This window comes from Rhipicephalus microplus, chromosome 1 (genome assembly GCF_043290135.1).
Source record: "Rhipicephalus microplus isolate Deutch F79 chromosome 1, USDA_Rmic, whole genome shotgun sequence".
Lineage (NCBI taxonomy): Eukaryota > Metazoa > Arthropoda > Arachnida > Ixodida > Ixodidae > Rhipicephalus > Rhipicephalus microplus.
Genome location: NC_134700.1, coordinates 81,300,148 through 81,325,048, shown reverse-complemented (window position 1 = coordinate 81,325,048; position 24,901 = coordinate 81,300,148). Strand labels below are relative to the sequence as shown.

The 24,901-nt window shown below is 46.0% G+C and overlaps 1 protein-coding gene across 2 annotated transcripts in view; it reads left to right on the top strand.

Moving 5' to 3' along the window:
• The window catches only part of LOC119178633 (uncharacterized), a 187,265-nt gene that overhangs the window by 117,555 nt on the left and 44,809 nt on the right, over positions 1 to 24,901 (top strand). For both annotated transcript variants that reach the window (XM_037429853.2, XM_075870330.1), the window contains exon 3: positions 7,260 to 7,492. In XM_037429853.2, the coding sequence (XP_037285750.2) occupies positions 7,260 to 7,492 (233 nt within the window). The remainder of the gene's footprint in view (positions 1 to 7,259; positions 7,493 to 24,901) is intronic.

Below are 24,901 nucleotides of genomic sequence, written 5' to 3'. Positions count from 1 at the left end.
AAAGCGGCTGCCGGTTCAGACAAAATCAACAACAGAGTGCTAAAGAATCTTGCTGACGGCTCCATTCGTCGACTTGCAGCTTATATGCAAGAATGCTGGGACAAGGGAGAAATACCGCAAGCTTGGAAAACGGCCAATGTTGTCTTCATTCCTAAGCCAGGGAAAAAGCTGTCTTGAACATCTCAGACCAATTTCCATAACATCTTGTGTAGGAAAATTGATGAAGCGCGTCATCCAAACAAGACTGACTAGGTTCATGGAAGATGAAAACCTGTACCCTGATACTGTGACAATCTTCAGATCCCACCTATCCACGTTCGATATTATGCTACAGCTAAAAGAGGAGATAATAGACAAAAAGACTGTTAACACCAAAGTATATGTGGGTCTGGACGTCTGAAGGCGTTTGACAATGTCAAACATGAAGCCTTACTTAGGAACCTAAGTGCGCTAAACGTAGGCGTCAAGACATACAACTACCTGAGGGGCTTTCTCTCAAATTGTACAGCCACTATCAGCATTAGAGGGAAGTCGCTCCAACACATTTAGAGAATAAAGTGACGCCACAAAGGTCTGTACTCTCTCCGACTCTTTTTAATATAGCGATGATTGGACTTCCTGAGAAGTTGCAAGGAATCAAAAAATCTGCATCATACAATATACGCAGACGATGTGACGCTGTGGATAAACAGGGGTAGTGACAGACTTATTGAAAGCACACTTAAGGCGGCTACAGATACTATCGAACAATATTTCGAACCACTAGGGTTAAAATGCTCGGCAGAAAAATCAGAGACTCTTTTTCTACCATCGCAAAAAAGGAAAACAAACAATCCCCTCGGAAGGGGTTGTGACATCGCTTTACGAGTGAATAGTAATGCTATTCCAACCGCAGACAGTATTAGAATTCTAGGGATGCGCATGCAAGCAAATGGAAAAAACACTGAAACTATCCGGAGACTCGAAGCTAGTGCGAACCAGACGTGCCGCCTGCTTAAGCGCATTTCTAACAAGAATGCGGGAATGAAGGAAGCCAATCTTTTAAGATTAGTTCAAGCTTTCGTGATAAGCGGTGTACTATACGTTGCCCCTTATGTTAAATTAAGTAGAGCAGAAAAAGATCAAATTGAAGCCATTATAAGGAAAGGCATGAAGACTGCACTAGGGCTTCCCCCGAAGACCTCTACGGTTAAACTTCTTGGGCTGGGTGTCTCCAACACGTTAGATAAGCTAATAGAAGCCGCCATGATGTCACAGCACCAAAGACGTCTGAGAAGTAGAACCAGGAGGAAAATCATGGAGTGCTTGGGGTTCGAGCCCACAGAGTGTTCCAGACAAACAGTTAGCATACCTAAATCAACTAGGGCAAGACTAAAAATTATATCGCTGCCGGAAACATGCATCCGGTGTTTCATGAAGGCATACGCAAAGCTAGAGCTGTAGCCCTGCAGGCGAAACTTGAAGGTCGATCTTGCGTGCTTTACACGCACGCTGCAGAATACGAAAGAAAGGGAACATACACAGCGCTATATAATGGTTCGCGAGAGCGGGGACCTGGTCTCGTGCTGCACTCTAAAGAACACAACCACCACAGAGGAAGAAGAACTTTTTATTGCTTTGGCAATTGCTCAAAAAGGCGCACGAGTGATTGTTAGTGACTCTAAGTCAGCTATTACAAACTACAAAATGGACAGGATCTCTGCTACAGCCGCCAAAATTCTAAGACAAGCACCAGTACCCGCAGAGCTAATCTCACTAGTATGGTCGCCGGCCCATCAAGGTCTGAAGGGGAATGAGAAGGCGCACGCGATCGCCCGAGGGCTCACTTTCCAGTCGATCGACGCTGACCCACCACCTTCACGCGAGCAGCCCCTCTCCACCAGAGGCGTACTACGAACGTTTCAGGAAATCACCACACACTATAAATTCCACCAGAGGCAGCTAAACAGCTGAGCAAAAAGAAGAAAATTATGTGGCGAAAATTGCCAACCGGGGTGTTTCCAAACCCTCACCTGTACAGTAAATGGCACCCGGAAAAGTTCAACTTCAGATGTGCACACTGCAACAGCACTGCGGGTTTAGCGCACATGGTATGAACCTGCCCATTCTACAATGATCCAAGTAGAAACGTAGAATCCTGGGAGGCCTTATTACACAGCCGTGACGCCGAAAAACAGCGTCAAGTCATCGGTCTCGCCCTGACCGCCGCCGAGTCCTAAGAGATTCCGGCCGATGTCTAGGGGGATGATTGGGGGCAGAGGCCGAAGCCTCCTCCCCCGTCATTCTAGACGGGTGCAAATAAACGGTATTTCTCTCACTCACACAAAACTCGCAGCACTCGAATCTACCAAGACTGCCAACAACAACCACGACCACCAAACACCAGTCCACAACCTCGTAGCACTTGAACTTGGGAGTTCCTGGATACTCCAAGGCGCTAGTTTTGCTTGGTAGCACAGGGTAACCATCATGAATAGTTTTCATACTGCCAACATTGGGCGATGTTTTGGCGGCTTTTTAGTCTCGTGTGCGCTGGTGCAGTCTAGCCCGGCCGTGTGCTGCACGCTTGTTTTCTACGTTTGTTGATAGATGGCAGCACATTGAAAGCGATTCCTTTCTTGCTGGGTATTGGAGCAAAATGATTTCCGCGCCTCCAGATAAACGTGGCTAGTGACGCCTGTGGATGTTGTGCGAGGTGAAGAACACGTTGTTGGTGCTCTCATAGTCGTTTGTTGGAGAGAATTCTTCAGATCACTTTGAGCAGTGATGTTCAAAGAAACTGTCTTGACATAGAGTATTTTTCACTGGACGTAGATGGTTGTCAACGCACTGAGAGTGATAGTGACGATGAATGATCAGTGCTAGCTCACCACCAGAGAGTTGCACTTGACGTCGTGTCATGCGTTTTGTTTTTCATGATCGTAAGTCACTTTGATTTTATTTATTCCATATTATCCTTGAGCGACCTAAAAATAAAGGCATACTTTTTCTTGTGCATTGAATGTATCCTGAATACAGTGGATATTACACAGCGCTGCATGCCGTCAACACACTCGAGCCCGACCAGCGAAGCGAAATGGTTAGAGCAATGAAACATGCAGTGACGACTACAGTTCACGCTAACTTCTGTTGCACTTCACTGGTGCCGTCTGAACGGCGTTGTTGTTCCACAAATTTTCGCAACTTTTTCAAAAGAGTGTGCGTGTATTCGTTTCGATATCCTTGTTTCAGTTGCGCTGATGAAACCTGCAACATCAAAGTGCAGGGAATTAGAGTCTGATCATGGCACTAATTAGATACTGTTAGGGATCATGGCTCTGACACAAGTGCTATAGAATGGGAAGTTTAATTCTTGTGTTGCGTTGATTAAGCAGCTAAATGATCCTTACAGCACAAGTAACGACGGCGTAATATGTTTGCAAACCATCGCTACATTAAACAATCGTTTCTATGCAACCGCGATGGCGCACTAATTGCTTGTGGCCAACTACTGTGGCAAACCCGCCAGGAGGGCTCTGCACAAATGATCTCGGAGTGCCGTTTAGCTCATACGTGGATTCTGATCCGTGCAGTTCTTTGTAGCGCGTACAGGATTACGCAAAGCATCGTTAATACACGGTCAATCAGCTGACACCACCATCCTTTCCACTGCGGCGAGAAATGGGGTAGTGAACACTCAGCAGTTACTGTTAGTTGGGAAAGTACTTTGGTTCGATATACATTCATTTGAAAATCGAGAGTTCATCCTGTGAAAATGGCACGGGGAGTACTTCCGTGCGTCATATCTTTTTTTATGCGAGTTCACGGGTTGATCAACCTTCCACAGCCATCTTGGATTGCACGGCGCCCCACCTATAGGCCGTGGGCATTTCGAATATACTAGTTCAATATATCCATGGCACTGCAGCCCAAACTTCGCTGAACCTTGATAAAAACCAAGCAGGTTACGCCCAGTGAGGTTAACGTGGCAACCCTTTCTGGTCAAATAGTGCTCAAAGTGCGTCCTTCTGATAATGGTTTCTTTTATGAGCATCAGCTTTAAGGCAAATAATATTGAAGAGTAAGTTAACAATACTTGTCTCTGTAGGTTATTTTATCAGAAACAATTATCTTTTTATTTAAGATTGATGTGCGCGGGTTTCCTCCGCAATTAAAAGGTGTGCGCGTGGGTTGCTCCTCTAGTCCGGTCGTGCAGGTGGCTACCTACTACAATCACTTCATGCATCGCGGACGCACGAACCATGACATAGGGAGCTTCGCCCCCAATAATATCCAGAAAGCAGCGACGTGCTTCTTTTTTTTTCGTTTCGTGATCGCACGGCACCAACGAGCAGCGTGCGCGCCAGAACAGCAGCGTACGCACTTTATGCATAGTTGTCCACGCACCATTTGGGGGTCCTCAGATGCCTTGAATAAGGTCTATTGCCATGCTTGCAAATGAGTAAGGTAGTCTTGAGCCTCCACACAACGTAATCTATAAAGTATTTGGGTTCTAAATAAAAGCTACTTATTCGGATGTAGTTTGAAGACGTATTCAGTATAAGAGACCTGTAGCACCTTCATTATTGGCATCATCATATCTTAGTAACAGCGCTCCGCCTCTCGCGCTGCTCGCACTCGGAGCTGGAGGTGCGTGCTAGAACCTGAGAGAGTCCTCGCACCTGGTGGCTAAGACGCAGGCCGCCGTCAACGCTCCACTTTCATCCTGAAGAATTAAGTTGCGAGATCTCATACACGTCTTCTGCTGCTCAATATAGACCAATTATAATGCCTAATTAGTGCATGCACCTTCAACGAACATCAGCGGTAGCTGCGATTTCGTGAAACAACCATACAGTGTGCTGGCGAAAACCTGAAATGCCTCATCAAAAGCGGAAAAATTGGTCGCTGGCGGCGTCCGCCGATCACATAGGCGGCGTCAACACGAGTGACGCAAGCAATCATCATTACGTGAAGACGTCAATATACACGCGAAAGATCCTAAAACTTTGTGATATATTGGAAAGTCACATAACGTGACGTCATCATATTACATGTTCGCATGGTCAAAATGGACGGATCACAGAGAGTGCGTAAGCAGCTGGACGGTGGCGCAAAAATTAAGCGTTATCTTCAATCTTTGATGCAGGAGGGAAACGCCGTTAGGTGCACAAATATCTCAGAGGGAAGCAAGAAACGTTAAATACATTGAATGGAAGGGAAAAAAATGCCGCCACCTCGGAATAGAATTGTGAGGAAATGCGAATGCATTTCTTGCGCCGAGAGAGGGTACCGTTGCCGTCAGACATTCTCCTTCACCAAGGTGCATTCCCCGACTTTTGCCATTACCTTGAGAGGCACCCAGCCAGCAAACGGTCAAGAATGAGGAGCGATCAGGCGTAGAGTGGGGCGCCAGCGTTCTCGGAGGTGTGTTGGCGTTTCATAGCGGCGTCTCAAGCACACATATCCGGCTGTTCTTGAGAGGCGCCCAGCCAATGAACGGTCGCGAGTGAGGCGCGAGCGGATGGAAGAGTGGGGCGCAAGGAGGTGGAAGAGCAAACGGCGAAATAAAAATCGGCGAAGCACTACATCTACCCGGTCCTACACTTTCTCGCACTGGGCGAGGATAAGCGCGCTTATCCATGGGCGAGGATAAGCGTACGCACCCGCAATTGTTGCTATAGGAAAAGTAGTGACAGCTCAGAGATAACACCTGCCGGCGCGCAGACACCACCGCAAACAACGCCGGATGCCCGACATAGCCCGGCTAACAAATCTATTTGCATTTAAGACGTGGTTTTCACCTTTCAGTCGCCTGGGTTAAATTTATAAGGGAACCTGTGAGTTCTTTCTTTTCTTGCGACTAATGAGAATTGAAAAAAGTACAAACTGATTTTTTTTTCGTTTCATATGCAGAATGGTAGACAACATTATGACTTCCTGCGGCATGCCAATGATGAGACGGCAATGGCCTTAAACAGAAAATACACCACAAATACTTTCAAACTCGAATGCAAGAACCGAACTGGAAGCATGCCCTGACAGGCTGCCTGACGAATACACACAGGGTGTCGAAAGAACGTGGACTTATTGTATCTACCTTCTTTGTTGTTTTGCAGCTACTTTTAGGCAGATGCAACTCGAATTATTCATAAAAAAAGTAGAGTTGTACATGATGAAACCGAAGACAACCTGCTATGTTTTCACAGCCCTGTGAAAACAGCACACTGCTATGTTCGCGTTGGTATTCATCTCCCCTTCCTGTGAAAGCCTGCGAGAAGCAATAATGAAATTAACCGGACCTGAAAACATGACTTCGCGAGCTTCCTAACATGCGCCGCCGTTCAGTCTGCTCGCGTGTGTCAGCGGCGAATAGAGGTGTAGCGCGCGCTCAACGGCCCAAGGAGAGCATCCGCCAAGGTACATCATGCTCATTGCTTTATTTTATAGGCGATAGTCTCTGCTGTAAAAAGACTTTAAAGATGCACCGTTGCCACAACTGCTGATGTAGTGCATTTATTGTTGCGGTGTCAGCACGTGGTTGTTAAGTAAGAGTCTGTGCAGAACCTTTGCGAAAGCTTGTCTCCTACTTTGAGCTCCCAACTCTCACGAGTGTCATGTCTTAATCTTGCTTAACACATATTCAAACTGATTTGATTGATGGATAAGTGCAGTTTAACAATCTAAAGCCACTGTATGGTTATGAGAGATGCCGTAGTAGAGAACTCCGGAAATTTCGAGCACCTGGGGTTCTTTAACGTGCACCCTAATGTGAGCACGCGGGCATGCAGCAATTTCGCCTCCATCAAAAATGAAGCAGCCGCAGCCGGGATTCGTTCCCGCGACCTGCGGGTCAGCGGCCGAGCACTTTAGCCTCTAGATTGACCCCCGCGGAGGGGCATTCTTTATGTTTTCAAAGTTTCCGCGTAGATAAAGGCATTCAATCGCCACATGTGACAGGTGACACGTCAACATAGACTGGGGTGCTTATAGCCTTACCCCGCCAAATACCGCCAGGCAGTGTCAATAAATTTTTCACTCACTCACTCACTCTCATATTCGTCATAGGGGCACAATCTGCTGTACCGATCTAGGTGTATACCAAGATACACAAGCGAGCGAGTTAAGCAGGCCAGCTCAAAGCAAGTGATCAGGACAAGGTGACGTTACCTAAATGTGCCCCAAGGGCACCACCATGAAAAAGCATAGCCGAAAATTATTTTGATGCTGTTCACTCCCGGTTCAACCCTCTTAATTCGTACTTCTTCCCTCATTTTCAGAGGAATATTAAATAACCTGCACGTCGATTACGTGATCTCCCGTGCCTCCTCGGTGACGTTCAGGGCAAACCAGCTCAACGAAAGCAACCTGGTGGTCGAGTTCATCACCTTTATCACCCGACACCGCTTCGAGGAGAAGATTAAGAACAAAATTAACGGTGTGATCTCCGCAGCTGTGCACCACTTCTTGGGCCAGGTTGAGCTTTTTGTGAGAAACGGAACGATAATAGAAGGTACGATTTGCCCATTTTTCTTTATTCGTTAAAGAGTTGTCATGGAGCGAGAAAAGCCGAAATAGATAAAGAGGAAAAGCAGTTATTTGCCTAAAGTACAAATGTTGTTGATAACTAGAAAATTGATTTTATACAGGAGGGCTCAAGCAAAGTATTCGTGCAAATGACACGCTCTGAACTACAAGTGCTGGGCAAAATACCTAAGATACACTCGCAATGTTTCATATAATTGACTAGGTTTTTCTATATTGCTCTCAGGCTCATTAAACAGTCTTGGGCGAGTTTTCTACACCATTTCACGTTCTTCTGAAATAACAAACCTGCTAAATCCGCAGGAGTTTTCGAAACGTGTGATTACTTATGGTGCATAGTATACCCATGAAAAATGCCTATTGATGAAACTAAAGTGCGAGAGAAGGATAGTTCACATTTCGTGATCAAAAAAAATTTCAGCACAATGACTGACCCCGCCACTACCGGGATTGAATCCTAGCAGTGGCGGCAGCTTTTTCACTTTAAACGATAACGCTAAAGACTCGTGTATCTATATTCGACAGCACGTCAATGATTTCCGGGTAATCAAAACTTTTGGAGCCTTCCCATACGGCGTCTCTAGTGACTCTATCATGGTTTTGGGACGTTAAATCTCGCAATTATAAATTCGCTTGCACATTGTTGCCATAGCCTATAAATGGGACGCACAGTGAAAGGCGAAAGTTCTTACCGGCAGCTTACGCGGACAAGCCAATGGCTGCTCCTGAGCGTGCTCCCGGAACGGCGTCAGAAAATCGACATGCTGTCTAAAGCGCAAGATCACTGCCATAGAAAGCTTCGTCCAATTCAAGGCGAGACCATTCAATACAGAATCACAGATAGGTGGTCAAGTTGGTTTTGGTTTACACCAAAGTAATAGGGGGGAACCGCTACAACAAATTTAGAGGGCGATAATAAGACAAAACATGCGCTCTACTCACAACAGCACGTGTCCTGTCTTATTCTCGTCCTTTGTATTTGTTCTGGCACTGCCCCTTTTTTCTTTTACAATGAGACCCTAAATATTTGGCCGCTGATATTGAGCGTCTCACGATTTAAGCGCTACCGAGGGCTCCTCCTGGTATAGTGAGCCTGTTCGCTACAAACACATTTGTCGATGCTTTCCGAGATACGTATGTTCGTCGCTTGATGCGAATGTGCCATACAAGCGATATCTGGGCTGTATTTATTCTTGCAATGAATTAACATCATACTCTTCATACCATACGACCATTACTGTGAACCGCGAAATAATTACCCTACTTGTAGGGCATTTTCCTGATTTTTCGGGCAGTGTGGGGTAGCAGGGCGGGAATACAATTTTCTTATTAGGCGTAGGGTAGTTTATACTTTTCACTCGTCATACGCCGGGTAAAAATGTGAACAATCGGCGCAATATCACTTGGAGTGGCATTGCTGAAGATATTCAAGGACTGGTTCTTTTCGTGAATAAATCTAGGAGTAAATTGCATTTCAGCAGAAAAAAGCAGAGACGAAAGTTAAAACGTCAGACATTTATGTGTCAAGATTGTTGTTTCTTGCAATGAATTTTTTGTCGCCCCGTGGTCGAGGATTCATTCATTACGGAGAAGGGGGAGTGGGGTTTTTGGCGATGGCAGTTGATTTCAGTTAGTAAAGCGATGCCCTGATATTACTAATGGAACATGAAAAGTGACAGTCGGCGTCACTCCATACGTCATCGCGACTCCACAGCCTTGAAAATTCGGGATGTCATAATGAAATAACTGTGACTGCACTCTGACAAACATCGCAAGAGAGAGAGATTGACTTTATTTAAACATATCCTGAGGAGGCTGAGAAAGGGCCATTCGCCCCTAATTCAACCTGGAGGCTCCACCCAGGATGGCGCTGGTAGCCGAAGGCTTGTAGCGATGTCCCGGGTCCTCTGGACCGCCTGTAGTTGCAGCTTGTATTGATTGCTCTTGAGGGCTTCCTGCCAAGCCTCTTGGGTATTCAGTTGTGCTGCGCTATGGGTAGGGCACAGCCAGAGCACGTGTTCGAAATCGCGATAGGGATGGTTGCATAGGGAGCATGTGGGTGGTGTGTCGGGGTCGACTCTGTGTAAGGTGGATGGTGTTATGTACGTACGTGTTTGCAATCTTCTAAGAGTTAGAGCTTGTGCTTTGTTAAGTTTTGGGTACGGTGCTGGGAAGGCACGTCTTTGTCCCCGGTGATGTGAAGTGATCTCGTGGTATGTGAGTGCTTTGTCCTGGCTGCAGAGATTCTCGTACCGCTCACTCATCGAGGGGTCGTTGTCCGCGGCACGGCGTGTGAGCTCACGCGCCAGGCGGTTGGCCTCTTCGTTGGGATTGCAGTGGTCGAGTCCCGGTAACTGTCCCATGTGGGCTGGGAACGAGGATACGTAGATTTGAGCTTTCTCGTCCTTAACAAGGATTTCTTTGCTCTCGTACTCTCTTATTACGTTGACGGTGAGTTTTCCAGTGCTTCTAGCTACTAGGCCAGCCGCGAACGTTTGTGCCGCCGTCTTAGAGTCTGTGTATATTGTGGAGTAGGCTTGGCAGCTTTGCAAGGCTAGCGCGATCGCCATTTCCTCTGCTTCGTAGACATGGCTTGTTTGGACGGTTGCCGCGTTTATGAGGTTTCCGTCTATATCAACGACCGCAATGGCAAACGCCTCCCTGTCATAGTAGCGGGCGGCATCTACGAATAGCGCGTGCGTATTGTGTTTTTTGCCTTGTTTATGAGCTCCCTCGCTCTGTCCTTCCTTCGCCCTTTGTTGAACGTAGGGTGAACGTTGCGGGGGATTGGCTCAACCCTAATGTGTCTCCTCACGTCATTTCCAAGTTGTGTTTTTTCCTCTGGTTGAAAAATTGGGCAAATGCCTGCGTCTCGTAGGATGAGATGGCCTGCCTGCGTCAACGACAGGCGTGTGATCTGTGCCACTCTCTGTGCCTCAAAAATTTCTTCGGCTGTGTTGTGCAGACCTAGTTGCTCGAGTTTCTCGTTGCTTGTGCTATTGGGCAAGCCGAGTGCCATTTTCAGTTCCTTGCGAAGCATGGAGTCGACCTTTTTGATTTCAGCCTTCGTAAACTTCAGAAACGAGAACGCGTATGCTACGTGACTTACGAGAAAGGCGTGATACGCCTTCATGATGTTGTCTTCTAGGAGGCCTGCTCTCTTGTTGGCGATTGAAAAATGTCAACAAGAGAGCAGGCCTCTTGAAAAATTGTTCGTGCTTTTTTCAAGGCGCTTGAGTGCTTCTTTGTTGTGGCCCTCCTTGGCGCTTAACGTTAGCCCTAGTACTTTGACCGTATATACTTGCGGTATCGTTTGGTTGTTCTCAGCTTTGAGCTCTACTTGCTGCTCCTCTTCGCCCGAATTTCGTCGGGTGTGAAAGAGCGTTAGAGTCGATTTAGTGGGGGACAGTGCGAGTCCAGTTGGCTTAAGAAATTCTTCAGTTGTAGTCAGTGCTAGTTGAAGAATTCCTTCCAAGGCACCATATGAGTGGCCACATGGGACCCATATGGTAATATCATCCGCGCATATGGCATGGTGCACGGATGGGATTTGTGCGAGCTTCTCCGACAACCTGTGCATCGCCACATTAAAGATCAATGGCGAGAGCACTGACCCTCGTGGGGTGCCAATATTTCCGAGTCGTTCGGGTTCGCCGCATTGCTCTCCTATGCGTATGGCGGCGGTCCGGTTCGCCAGAAACCCTCTAATGTAGTTGTAGAATTTCTCGCCTAGGTTCATGTGCGATATTTCACCCAGTATGTGTTTCATGTTTTACGGTGTCAAAGGCCTTGGCGAGGTCCAGGGCTAATATGGCTTTGGGCGTGTGAAGGAGGCCGTAACATATGTGTTCTCTTAACATCAACATGGCGTCCTGTGTGGACAGTGCCCTGTGCAAGCCAACAATGTTGTGTCGAAAGAACCCATTGCTCTCAATGTGGTCCGTGATACGGTTGAGTATTGCATGCTCAGCTACTTTTCCAACGCAAGATGTGAGTGATATGGGCCTTAAGTTATCGATGCTCAGCGGTTTTCCAGGTTTCGGGATGAGCGAAACCTTGGCACTACGCCATTTTTGGGCACGGTACCCGTTTCCCACGCCTCATTTATCTTCTTAGTAATGATTACAATTGCTTTATCGTCTAGATTCCGTAGATGTCTATTGTCGATTCCATCAGGCCCTGGCGCCGATCTGCCATTGAGTTGTTGTAGAGCGTACCGTATTTCAGCTTCGCTGAATGGTTCGTCTAGCTTTCCTTGCGATCGACCTCCATATGAGGAATTTTTGTTTTTTCCGGCTACTGATTTGCTTTCCAGTGGGAGATATTTTTGGCCTAGCGTTTTGAGGAGAGCTTGGGATCCACCACTATCCTGGGCGTGCTTGTGCACCAATCGTTCAATTTGCAGCTGGGTGCCACCACTGGTGGGTTTGTCGCTGTCCGCCATAAGGTGTTTGAGCAGCTCCCATTTGCTTCCCTTCCTCATTTTGCCATCTGCTTCGTCACATGTGTTGTTCCACTGCTGGGCACAGAGTGTTTTGGCGTGAGATTAGATTTCGCGGCCAAGGTCCGCGATTTTTGTGCGTAAGTGACTGTTGAGCTTGTTTTTACGCCACGCTTCTTTTAGGTCATGCTTTTTCTGCAGCAAACTGGCGAAGTGAGAGGCCATTACCTGGATGGATTCATCAGTCTCGACTTCTTTGGTGGCCTCATTCGCTGCCATTTTTCATTCATTTAAGAGGGCTTCATATGGTAGTTCTGTATTGCCCTTCTGCTCCAGTATTTTACGGAACTGGTCCCAGTCTGTGCTTTTGAATTTTCTTGGCGCTTTCGCCTCGTTCTCAACGGTAATTTCCAGGATGCAGTGGTCGCTACCTAGGTCTTCGGCGAGGTTATCCCAGGTAGCTCTGGCGTTCTTGGTGAAGGTTAAGTCCGGCGTTGTGTCTTGCTGCACCGAATTACCTCTTCTTGAAGGGAGGGCAAGGTTGTTTATCAGCTGCAGGTCCAGCGCATTCGCACTTTCTGCTAACTTGGTGCATTTGCCTTCGCTTTTTAAGTATCCCCATTCGGTACTCACGGCGTTAAAATCACCCGCTACTATGAGCGATTTTGTCACCTGCCATTTTTACCGCCGAGGTAAGTAGTCTGTTGAAATCTCTTTTCTTATCTGATGGAGGACTGTAAACATTGAGCACAAAGATGCTTCTTTTATAGACCCTGTGTGGTAAGATTTCCACCAGGACCGTTTCCAGGCCTTTTTTTTGTATACGGGGGTGTCCCATTCGGCGAACATTACGTCCTTCCGGATAAAGGTAGCCACTCCTCGCGTCTTGTTCTGCTCGGGGTGCAGGGTCGGCCTGGCTACCCTGTACCCCTGTATGCCAATGCTTTGAGCAGTTTTGCTTTCTCCACATTCCTGTAGCAATATTATATGCGGCTTTTTTTACAGGACAGCAATAGTTGTGTTAGTGCTGCTTTGCGTTTCTGAAGTGAGTTACAGTTCCACTGCCAGATCTTAATCTCGTTATGACCAGCAGCCATTTTGGCTTGGTAGCTTGTGTGCATGGCGGCTCGTTATTTCCGCGAGATTGCGTGCTTTGACTGGTCGGACTTTAGCTCTATAAGTTACGCTCGGCACGCTTGCCGTAACCGCTGGTTTGTCCGCGCTTAGCTTCTGAAGAGCGCCTGCCACAGGTGCAGGTGGGTTGGCTGCCATCTTCTCCGAACTCACGAGTCTCTGGTCAGCTTTGTCAGTGTAAGTCTTAAAGGTTTCCATAAACTTGGCAAGCGTGTTTGCAAGTTGTGTGTGTTGTGGATCGTTTGTTGTGAGCGTGTTGTCGGTGGTGCCGGTGAGTTCGACAGATTAATTCCGTGGCAGCTCTCTATTCTACCTATTGAGGCCCGGAACTCTTCAAGTTCCTTCTTGAGGGCCCTGTTTTCTTGTTCAAGCGCTACAATACGAGAATCGGGAGCATGCTCTGGCTGTGCCTTACCTTTGGGCTGGCTACTTGTGCTTCGTGATTCACCTGCAACCATGCTGGCCCAGGAGCCATTGTTCGACTGCTGCTGCTGCGTGGCTGTTGGTCTTGTTCTCGATCGGGATCTGGAGCACTCCCGAGATGACAGACGGTTGACGGATCCCGACAAGGTCGAGGGGCGCCCTGCGGAACGACAACGGCCTCTGGATCGAAAACGCCTTCTGGATCAGGAACGCCCTCTGGATCGGGATCTCCCCCTGGATGGAGATCGGTGATGGACGCTCGAGGCGTTTTCCCGTCGCGGCACCTGGTTGTGGCAGGGTTCCTTAAACGTGACAGATGTTGGTGCGTCTTGACGCTGTTGTGCTTGCCACTCTTGCTTTCTGCGTCTTCTTCTCCTTCTCACTATGTATGGAATGTGGAAGCGTCTTTTGCATTCGCGATCTTCGGTGGGGTGATTTCCATCGCAAAGCTTGCATTTCGGCTCGCAGTGATGCACGCCGTCTTCTTGTAGCGTTTCTCCGCAGTTGTGACATTTCTTGCTCGTTGCGTTTGTGTGCCGGCAAGCATCGGCGCGATGGCCGACTCCTCCGCACGTTCTGCAAACATCGACTTGTCGCTTGTAGAGCGAGCAGGGAACCATGGCGGTTCCGCATATCACTGTGCTCGGAACGCGCAACCCGTCAAAGAGGATTGCGACTACTTTGGTCCTTTTAATGCGTCTTGCCTCGATGGCAGTGGGATTTCGGTCGTGCACAATCAGGCGTTTGAGCGTTGCGTCGTCAAGGGAGAGGTCAACGTTCTTGATGACGCCCTTGCATGTATTATCTGGCGCGGCCACGTATGCGGCAACTTCGAGCGAGCCTTGGTTTGTGTGCACTTTCTGCACGTACACGTATGATGTAGCATTATTTTGGTACGGCGTAGAAATAACAATGATGTTTTGAATATTGTTGGGGCAGATCGTGTCCTCCCGTGCTTGTTCGTCGGTGATCTGGGCGGCCATGATGACGGCTCTCGCCAGCAGAACGAGGTCGACTCGGGCTACGTCCAATCCTCCTCTAGGTCTCATAATTACTCTGATCTGGTCCTTGGGTAGACGGGGTAGCCTGGAAGCGGATACCACGCGGTGTAGTACCAATTGACTTTTTTAAAGCCCCTGGGGTGCTTCGGCTGGTTGCTGTGCTCGACCGTCCCAGCGGCCAGCTCCTCGTTCGGCGGAGTCATCTGTCTTCGGCGTCCCATGGCGGTGGCCCATCCTGGTCCGTCGAAGATCTCCGTGCTTACTTCCATTCCCTCCACGGTTATGGTGGAAGGCATTTTCAGTGCCTGGTTGTCGGCTGCGACGTACGGAGGTTGATCCAGTAGCTGCCGCGTCTGGCCGAGCCCTTGGCTACGAGTAACGGCCGTACTTCTCGCCAACCCTAGGTGTGGTTAGGGTTAGCGGGACGCTCACCGCGTCGCAACTTTAAAGTCCAAAAATATGTCTAAGAGTTCACTCACCGCCAAAAATGGCGTCTTCACTGAAACCGCAGAGCTTGCTTGTTCGAATAAGCACAAAGCCAAGTGATCTTGGAGCAAAGAAACGACCGAAAACATTTAGAAAAGCGGGAGCCGACGTTTTCCCGTCCGCGCTCCTCGACGCCACCTAGCGATCCCCCACAAACATCGCAATGTTACCTCAAATGGTGACGTTATCACGGGACATCTTCGTTTAGCCACAGATCGTGGAGGCACTTGAGGTGCAGAGAGCGTTCGAAGTGGAGGAGGTAAGTACAATCAACTGGGTAGAAAAAGGCTTCGCCTTCTAGTCATCTCAGGGGAGTAAGTAGGGAATCATGCACGTTTTCAGGGACGAAGCTCCTCAAGGCATGGGCCATGCGTCTCCTGTATGTAGTTGACACCTGTCGTTTTACTCCTTGGACTGTCCTCTACATGGTGATACTTGTATATGATGAATATAAGATCAAATCATGCGAGATGGCGGCTCTTGGAGTGTTGACTCGATCGATGATGTACGGACATCAAATACCGATGGACATGCCGACAGATAGACGGACTGACAAGTAGACAAAATACAGACAGACAGACAGACAGACAGACAGACAGACAGACAGACAGAAAGACAGATGGATGGATGTACGGACGGATGGTTCATGGTTTACCGATAAAGTCTTTCGAAGCTTTACCTTACTCATCATCATTCACTCAGTGGATATGCGGGGATTTTTCTATGACAGTCAATGGTTAGATACAAAGAGCGTCCCTTTTATAATAGAGCGGGCACCTGCGCTCCATCAATCTCAAGCTTTTAATATTATTATTAGACTGGGGCCTAATCTGATCAAGCTGAATTCATGTTTCATTTATTAACACTCACTTTTGTGCTAGTAGGCGCATTGTATGAGAGAAATATGTTCACCTAAAAGTGAACGCAGGAAACGGTGCAGGAGACAAGAAAATGGTTAGAGGCTAAGCTACCAACTGTTTAGTCACTGAAGCGAGGCGCGAGCACATACGCTCACCTGGTCGCATAATCATATTATGAGACAACATCCGGTACGACAGTAAACAGGTTATGTCTTTAATCCAGACACACGAGCCAAAAGTGGCCCAGCCCGCTTGACAAACGATGATGATCACTACAATGATTTGGTCATACGGATGATGAAGTATATAAGCAGCGCTCACACAATCCCCCCCTTCGCGAAAGAGGGCAGAAAATTAGAAAGGGTTGGGGCGCTGAATATACGGTTTCAGTCGAGAGACATGGGCAATCTCGGTGTTGCGGTGACGACGTTCAGGAGCCACGTCAACAATCGCCTCACTCCTGTCAACGTGGCTCCTTATCGTCATAACCGTAACACCGAGATAGCCCACGCCTCTCGACTGAAACCATATATTCGGTGTCCCAACCTTTTCTAACTTGCTGCCCTGGCGACGGTTGTGCCCTCAAACACAAGTTATGGCAGGACTCCACATGTCGGCTGCTGCAACCACTTCTTCTCTGTCAGTTAGGGCTCACTGCATGGTGAGTACCTCACACCGAGACCCTCCGGCCTTCGCGGCGAATGCGTTGAAGAGTGGCTGGGCAGTTATGACCGAACCAGCTTTTGCAAATATCGGCACGAGACGCACAAACTGCGTTACGTTCCCTTTTACCTCAATGGGGCAGCTAAAACCTAGTACTACAACCACGAAAGTGACTTCTCCAATTGACCGGCCTTCACGGGATATCTCCATCAGATATTTGGCACGTCTGAAGGATGCTGTGTGGTAGCGAAACAGAAGCTCGTAACTCACATCCAGGGGGACGACGAACCCTATACGTCCTACACTGAAGATTTTCTGGCTCTCTTTCGCCGAGCCCGAAATGACATGACGGAGGCCGATTGTATCTGACACCTACTGAAAGGTATCAACTTTGTGGCCTTCAATGCACTCGTTATCCAGAATTCAACTACAGTCCAGGACATCATCACCACATGCCAACGCCTGGCCACGCTTCATTCCATGCGCCTTCCACGCGCATCCTGCCACGCTCGCTTTACTGTAGAGCATGACTTGCCAGCCCTTATCCACGCAATTGTCAGAAAGGAACTCCACAGCATTGTTCCGGGCAACCCTGGGCGGATACAAAAGGAACGCTGGAGAAAATATTGAGTACTCAGAGTAAAATCTTTTTAAAAGTCAATGAAATGCAAGTGAATCAGACTTCCAGGGACGCCTGTAGAAATCCAGACAACAGACCATTGAAGAACAGCTAGAGAGGATAGTTGAAATTCAGAAACGCATTACGGAAATAGAAACTTGTATTGATGAGCACTAGGGTGACGTCTCTGCTCTTGCTAGGCGCATAGACCATTTAGAGAATCGTTCCAGACGTAACAATCTCATTAAACGCGCGATAGAGGAAGGAGACTCTGAGAATGAGGCAGTGTTACTCAGAAAGGTGAGTGATGAACTCTTTGGCAAAAACTTGACGCAAAGCTGAGCTCGATCGAGAAAATTCACCGACTGGAAAAGAAAACGCTTGATATGAATAGACTGGTCATCTTTAAAGTATCAGACTTCAAGGACAAGCTGAAAATCTTGACAAACTGTCACAAACTCAGGAGCACGCAGTATAGCATCAAAGATGATTACTCCAAACGAGTTGTCGAAATCAGAAAACAACTATGGATTTCAACAATGGCCTACAGAAAATGGGAATGAAAGCACAACTTCTTTTCGATAATTTAAAGGCTAGAGGCTAAGCTACCAACTGTTTAATCACTGAAGCGAGGCGCGAGCACATACGCTCACCTGGTCACATAATCATATTATGAGACAACGTCCGGTATGACAGTAAACAGGTTATGTCTTTAATCCAGACACACGAGCCAAAAGTGGCCCAGCCCGCTTGACAAACGATGATGATCACTACAATGATTTGGTCATACAGATGATGAAGTATATAAGCAGCGCTCACACAATCCCCCCCTTCGCGAAAGAGGGCAGAAAATTAGAAAGGGTTGGGGCGCTGAATATACAGTTTCAGTCGAGAGACATGGGCGATCTCGGTGTTGCGGTGACGACGATCAGGAGCCACGTCAACAATCGCCTCACTCCTCTCAACGTGGCTCCTGATTGTCATCCCCGTAACACCGAGATAGCCCACGCCTCTCGACTGAAACCATATATACAGCGTCCCAACCTTTTCTAACTTGCTTCCCTGGCGACGGTTGTGCCCTCAAACACAAGTTATGGCAGGACTCCACGTGTCGGCTGCTGCAGCCACTTCTTGTCTGTCAGTTAGGGCTCACTGCATGGTGAGTACCTCTCACCGAGACCCTCCGGCCTTCGCGGCGAATACGTTGAAGAGTGGCTGGACAGTTATGACTGAACCAGTATTTGTAAATATTAGCACGAGACGCACAAACTGCATTACGTTCCCTTTTACCTAAATGGGGCAGCTAAAACCTAGTACTACAACCACAAAAGTGACTTCTCCAAATGGCCGGCCTTCACGGGACATCTCCATCAGATATTTGGCACGTCTGAAGGATGCTGTGTGGTAGCGAAACAGAAGCTCGTAACTCACATCCAGGGGGACGACGAACCCTATACGTCCTACACTGAAGATTTTCTGGCTCTCTTTCGCCGAGCCCGAAATGACATGACGGAGGCCGATTGTATCTGACACCTACTGAAAGGTATCAACTTTGTGGCCTTCAATGCACTCGTTATCCAGAATTCAACTACAGTCCAGGACATCATCACCACATGCCAACGCCTGGCCGCGCTTCATTCCATGCGCCTTCCACGCGCATCCTGCGACACTCGTTTTACTGTAGAGCATAACTTGCGAGCCCTTATCCGCACAATTTTCAGAAAGGAACTCCACAGCATTGTTCCGGGCAACCCTGGGCGGATACAAAAGGAACGATGGAGAAAATATTGAGTACTCAGAGGAAAAGCTTGTCAAAAGTCAATGAAATGCAAGCGAATCAGACCTCCAGGGACGCCTGTAGAAATCCAGACTACAGACCATTGAAGAACAGCTAGACAGAATAGTTGAAATTCAGAAACGCATTACGGAAATAGAAACTTGTATTGATGAGCAGTAGGGTGACATGTCTGCTCTTGCTAGGTGCATAGACCATTTAGAGAACCGTTCCAGACGTAAGAATCTCATTAAACGCGGGATAGAGGAAGGAGACTCTGAGAATGAGGCAGTGTTACTCAGAAAGGTGAGTAATGAACTCTTTGGCAAAAACTTGACGCAAATCTGAGCTCGATCGAGAGAATTCACCGACTGGAAAAGAAAACGCTTGATATGAATAGACTGGTCATCTTGAAAGTATAAGACTTCAAGGACAAGCTGAAAATCTTGACAAACTGTCACAAACTCAGGAGCACGCAGTATAGTATCAAAGATAATTACTCCAAACGAGTTTTCGAAATCAGAAAACAACTATGGATTTCATCAATGGCCTACATAAATGGGAATGAAAGCACAACTTCTTTTCGATAAACTAAAGGTAAATAATGGTCTTTACAGTTGGAATGAAGCAAGCAATAAGCGCTTCACAATCCCTAGTTTAGGCCCCACTGGCTCCGACTGACGTAAGCCATGACCAATAACATGGTTCAAGATTAATAATGTGAATGTTAGGAGCAAATTGAATAAAGCTGACCCACTTGAAGCAGTGATCATGAAGCATGAGCCAGGCATAATGTTTATAACAGAAACGTGGTTCATAGAGATGTAAAGGATTTGAAAGTGACCCCTCCAGGTTATGTAATGGTAAGAAATGATCGGCAAACCAGAGGAGGTCGTATCCTTTTCCTCATCAAAAATTGCATCAAATTTTCAGTATTGGATAATAACTTAGAAATAGAAATGCTATGGTTCACGACTAGGCTAAACAATCGAACTGTGCATTTTGGAGGAATACAGAGGGCCCCAAATTGATCTTTGGATACAATCATTAAGCTAGGAGGTTTTATGTATTTAATGTGTAATCTTAATGACAACTATGTTTTCATAGTTGACTTTAACCTACCTGGAATTGACTGGCTATCTGTATCTCCAAAAACAGAACAAGTGACAAGTTCTGGCCAATTACTGGAACTGGCATTCTCCTACGGGCTAACGCAAATTGTTACTGATTTTACCCGCTTAGGTACTATAAGGTCATCGGTCCTGGATTTGGTATTTCTGTCACCTGAAATGCGGCATTTTCTCAGACGCTGTGATGTCGTGGAGGGCCTGTCTGATCACAAAATGGTTCTAACGTACCTAGCAATGTCTTCAATCACTTCTACTAGACACACCCATAGCACAGTAATGAACTTCGCGGCTGCAGATGACTAAGCCATTCTTGACTTCCTCGATCAATGATATGATGATCTTCTGGTTCTCTACAATGTTGGCTGTAGCACTGACAGGCTATGGTACTTATTTTGAAATGTCGTTGCAAAGCACAATTATAATTATGTACCCAAGGTTGCGAAACACATTCGTAAAACTAATCCTTGGATCACACGAGAAATTATCCATGTTAAAAGAAAACTAAAATAGAAACAGAAGTCTTATTCGAGAAACGGTTCGTTTTGGAAAACTTGAATTACATCATCATTGCGCCAAGAATTGAAACGACTGATGAAGGAATCCGAGGATTAATTTTACATCGTGACACTAAAAAAACATTTTTCAATGAAGCACCTTTGAAACCCTTCTTTTGGTTCTAGCAGATTAGGGGGACGCACACAGCAACGTGTTGGTTACTTAACACATTTTTCGCATGTGTTTTTACGAAGGATAATGGTAACCGGCCTCACCTCCTCGCCTCATCCTCTTGGCAGCCAATTGGTTATGTTGAAAGTGGTGACGCAGAGGTTGTTAATTTTTTGCTCATCTTGAACACAAGAAAAAGCCCTGGCCCTGATGGCGTGATCAATTAGTTCTTGTGAAGACACGCCGAGTGGCCATCCTGTTTTCTTAATAAAATATGCCAGTCATCAGCTAATAATGGCTCATTCCCAACTGCATTGCAGTGCACTAAAATCACGCCTGTTTACAACAGTGGCTTTCATTAAAAAGTGAAGAATTATCGTCCTATCTTGCTTATTAACACAAGCTCAAAATTACTGCAACATTTCATCAAGAAACATCTGTTGGGCTATCTTGATTGATTGATGTGTAGGGTTTAACGTCCCAAAATTACCATACGATTATGAGAGACGCCGTAGTGGAGGGCTCGGGAAATTTCGACCACCTGGCGTTCTTTAACGTGCCCCCAAATCTGAGCACACGGGCCTACACTTCCGCCTGCATCGGAAATGCAGCCGCCAGAGCGGGGATTCGATCCCATGACCTGCGGGTAAGCAGCCGAGTACCTTAGCCACTATACCACCGCGGCAGGGCTGTTGGGCTATCTTGATAGACATAATATACTAATTCCAAATCAGCACGGATTCCACCAAGGCTTATCAACGTCCACTCAGCTACTTCAATTTGTTCATGGTCTCTCGAAAGCAATAAATTCGCGTAGTCAAACGAACGTGGTGTTTATGAATTTCGCGAAAGTATTTGACAAAGTGTCCCAAGCAAAATTGTTATTTAAATTGACAACACGTTCAAAATAGTTTGCTCACGGCATGGTTTCAATCTCATCTTACTTCTCTGCAGCAGTTTGTTCAAATAGAGTATAAGAAGTCCGGTATGGTTGCAGTAAATTCTGGTGCCCCGCAGGGGAGCGTATTAGGCCCTTATCTATTTATATTATTCAATAATGATCTTCCAAACCACGTCAGTGTCCCAATGAGGTTGTTTGTTGAAGATTGTGTTGCTTATAGCACTATTAAAACTCAAGAAGATCCAATTACATAGACCGCAACCTTCAAAACATTCTAAATTGGTGCGAAGACTGGCAAATGACCTTGGATCCGGAAAAAAACAGTTGATATGTCTGTAACGAGAATGTAAAAGCCGCTGCCTTGTGGCTACTAGATTAACGACGTCAAGCTCAAACGTGTAGAGAAATATTAATATATCGGAATATTGTTTACGCCGGATCTGCAATATAATTCGCATATCGACCATGTCACCTCAAAGGATACTAAGGCATTGTATAGTCTCTGGTGTAACCATTACCGGAGTCCCTCCTATATAAAGTGGCTAGCTTACAAGACCTTAGTCAGGCCAATTGTTGAGTTTTCAAAAATTGTATGGGACCCTCATACACAGCCAAATGCAATCAACTAGCGACGGTACAACGACTTAGCGCAAGATTTATATTTATTAAATATCGCCGTCAATACTCTCCTACTGAGCTCTGTGCACAAGCGTGTCTCGAAAGTTTCGAAGTTAGAACGAAAATTGAAAGACTGAAATTCCTCTTCCAGTTAATTCACAATCAGCTAAAACTTACCCACACAGCCTTCTTTCAGCTTAGCACACAGGAACATTCAAGACATCACCGCAGTATATACAGTGTCAATTTATATGAAAGGTCACACAGCGATGCATGGCCTGCACTCTCTGGCGGCAGCTGGCAGTGCGGTGAAGCAGTATTGAGAGAAACCACAGTCTATTTTCGCGTTATCTCGTGACGAGCAAAACAACCATTTGTTGCTGATATGGAACGGCAAGATTGCAACACCTCCGCCTTCAAGGCGATTACTGGCTCTCGCGTAATCGCCTTAAAAGGGAGGGGGTCGCAATCTACTTGCTAGTTAGCAGTATATATATATTTAATTTTTTCATCCAATTTTTTCATCCACTTTTCTTTCTTCTTATTTACATTCCATTGGTTTTAATAACTTCCCCTGTACATTCCTAGGCATTACTGTCTGTTATATCTCATTAATATTGTGTGAAAACACAAAAATGAGCTCTTAAGTATACACTGCTGTCCCATATATATATATATATATATATATATATATATATATATATATATATATATATATATGGGACAGCAGTGTATACTTAAGAGCTCATTTTTGTGTTTTCACACAATAATAATGAACTGCAAGAGACAATAATGCCAAAAAAAGTATAGGAGACGTTATTAGACCAAATTGCAAGGTAAATGTGAAGAAAGAAAAGTGGGTGAAAAGTTTCTTGCCGTGGGCAGGAACCGAACCTTGAACCTTCGAATAACGCCTTTGATGCTCTACCACCGAGCTACCACGGCGGCTATCCTCCCAGCCAATTTATTGGGTATATATTTGAATTTAAACGTGGGAGAGTCAGTCAGCGCCATCTGTAGCCTTGGCGGCGAGTGTGGCACACTCTTTTATGAGTCTGTGTAGCATCACGTAGCACGTGAACTTATTAAGAGCTGGTAGCTGACCAAGAGTCACTGCTATACAACCTGAGGCACCAAGTCTGCCGGTAAGAGACCCTCGTTCATAATTAAGGGAAAGAAATGTATACTTAAGGGCTCGTTTTTCTGTGTTTTGACACAATATTACTGAAATCTAACAAAGAATAATTATTGCCAAGGACCGCATTGTTAGGTTAGACCGCATTGTTATGTATATGTGAAGAAAGAAAAGGGGGTGAGAAGATAACTTGCCGTACGCAGGAACCGAAGCTGCAACCTTCGAATAACGTGTTCGATGCTCTACCGAGCTACCATGGCGGCTATCCTCCCAGCTACTTTATTGGCTATATTTGGGTATATGTGAAAACTTAAACATGAGAGTGTCTGTCAGCGAATATATATATATATATATATATATATATATATATATATATATATATATATATATATATATATATATATATATATATATATATATATATATATATATATATATATATATATATATATATATATATATATATATATATATATATATATATATATATATATATATATATAGGCAGGCATGGTGGTTAAGTGGCTGTAGCGTTGCGTATAGTCAAGTAGATCCTCCGTGAGCGGTCACAACGAGGTTTATTTCGACGTTTCTGGCCTTCATCTGGCCTTCCTCAGGATCCTGATGAAGGCCAGACTTGAGGCCGAAACGTCGAAATAAACCACGTTGTGACCGCGCACGGAGGCCATGACTATATATATATATATATATATATATATATATATATATATATATATATATATATATATATATATATATATATATATATATATATATATTTATGCATATCATAGATATGTGTCAACGCTGACGCTGTCAAGTAAAGCAGAACAGCTCACGAGGTCCCCGACTGCCCATTCCGGTATCGCATGCACGGCACACCATCATCCCTATCTCTTAAGGGACGTTGTCGAAAACCTTCAGAATGATTGCCTCAAACAACGTCCGAAATTTAAAGGCGTATCACGAGAAAAACAAGCTCCTATACCGAAAGGAATTCATTCCGTTGGAGCTTCAAGTGGGAGATTTACTGTACACGAAATACCTTGCACCCGTACGGCGACCACCATTGTCAGAGAACTGAAATCGCAGGGCAGACTATGCAACTTTTTTGACATATTGGTCTCTTGTACAAGCTCTCGTGTACTCCGAATCCGTAACTTCAGAGTATAAAGTTGGATCTCTTGATATGAACAATCATAACAGACCAGCCCCAGCACGTTCAAATAGGATGTTGTCCTCACTCAAAGCACGACATGTACCAGTATTGCTTCGGCAAATATGCAGTGCAGAGAAACGCACTTGTAAATTATGAAAAGGATCCATTTTTGCGAGCTTTCATATTCTAGGCGGTGGATTCCCATATGTCGGGAAATTCCCGCGCTCACAATGTATTTACGCTCTAACATTGTTTTATGAAGGCAGCGGCCCGTTTGGCTGACGCAAGTGCTTTTGCAAGTCACGGGAAAAGATAAACAGCTCCCTCAGTACATGGCACGAACTGATCGTAATGATTTTATTATTGA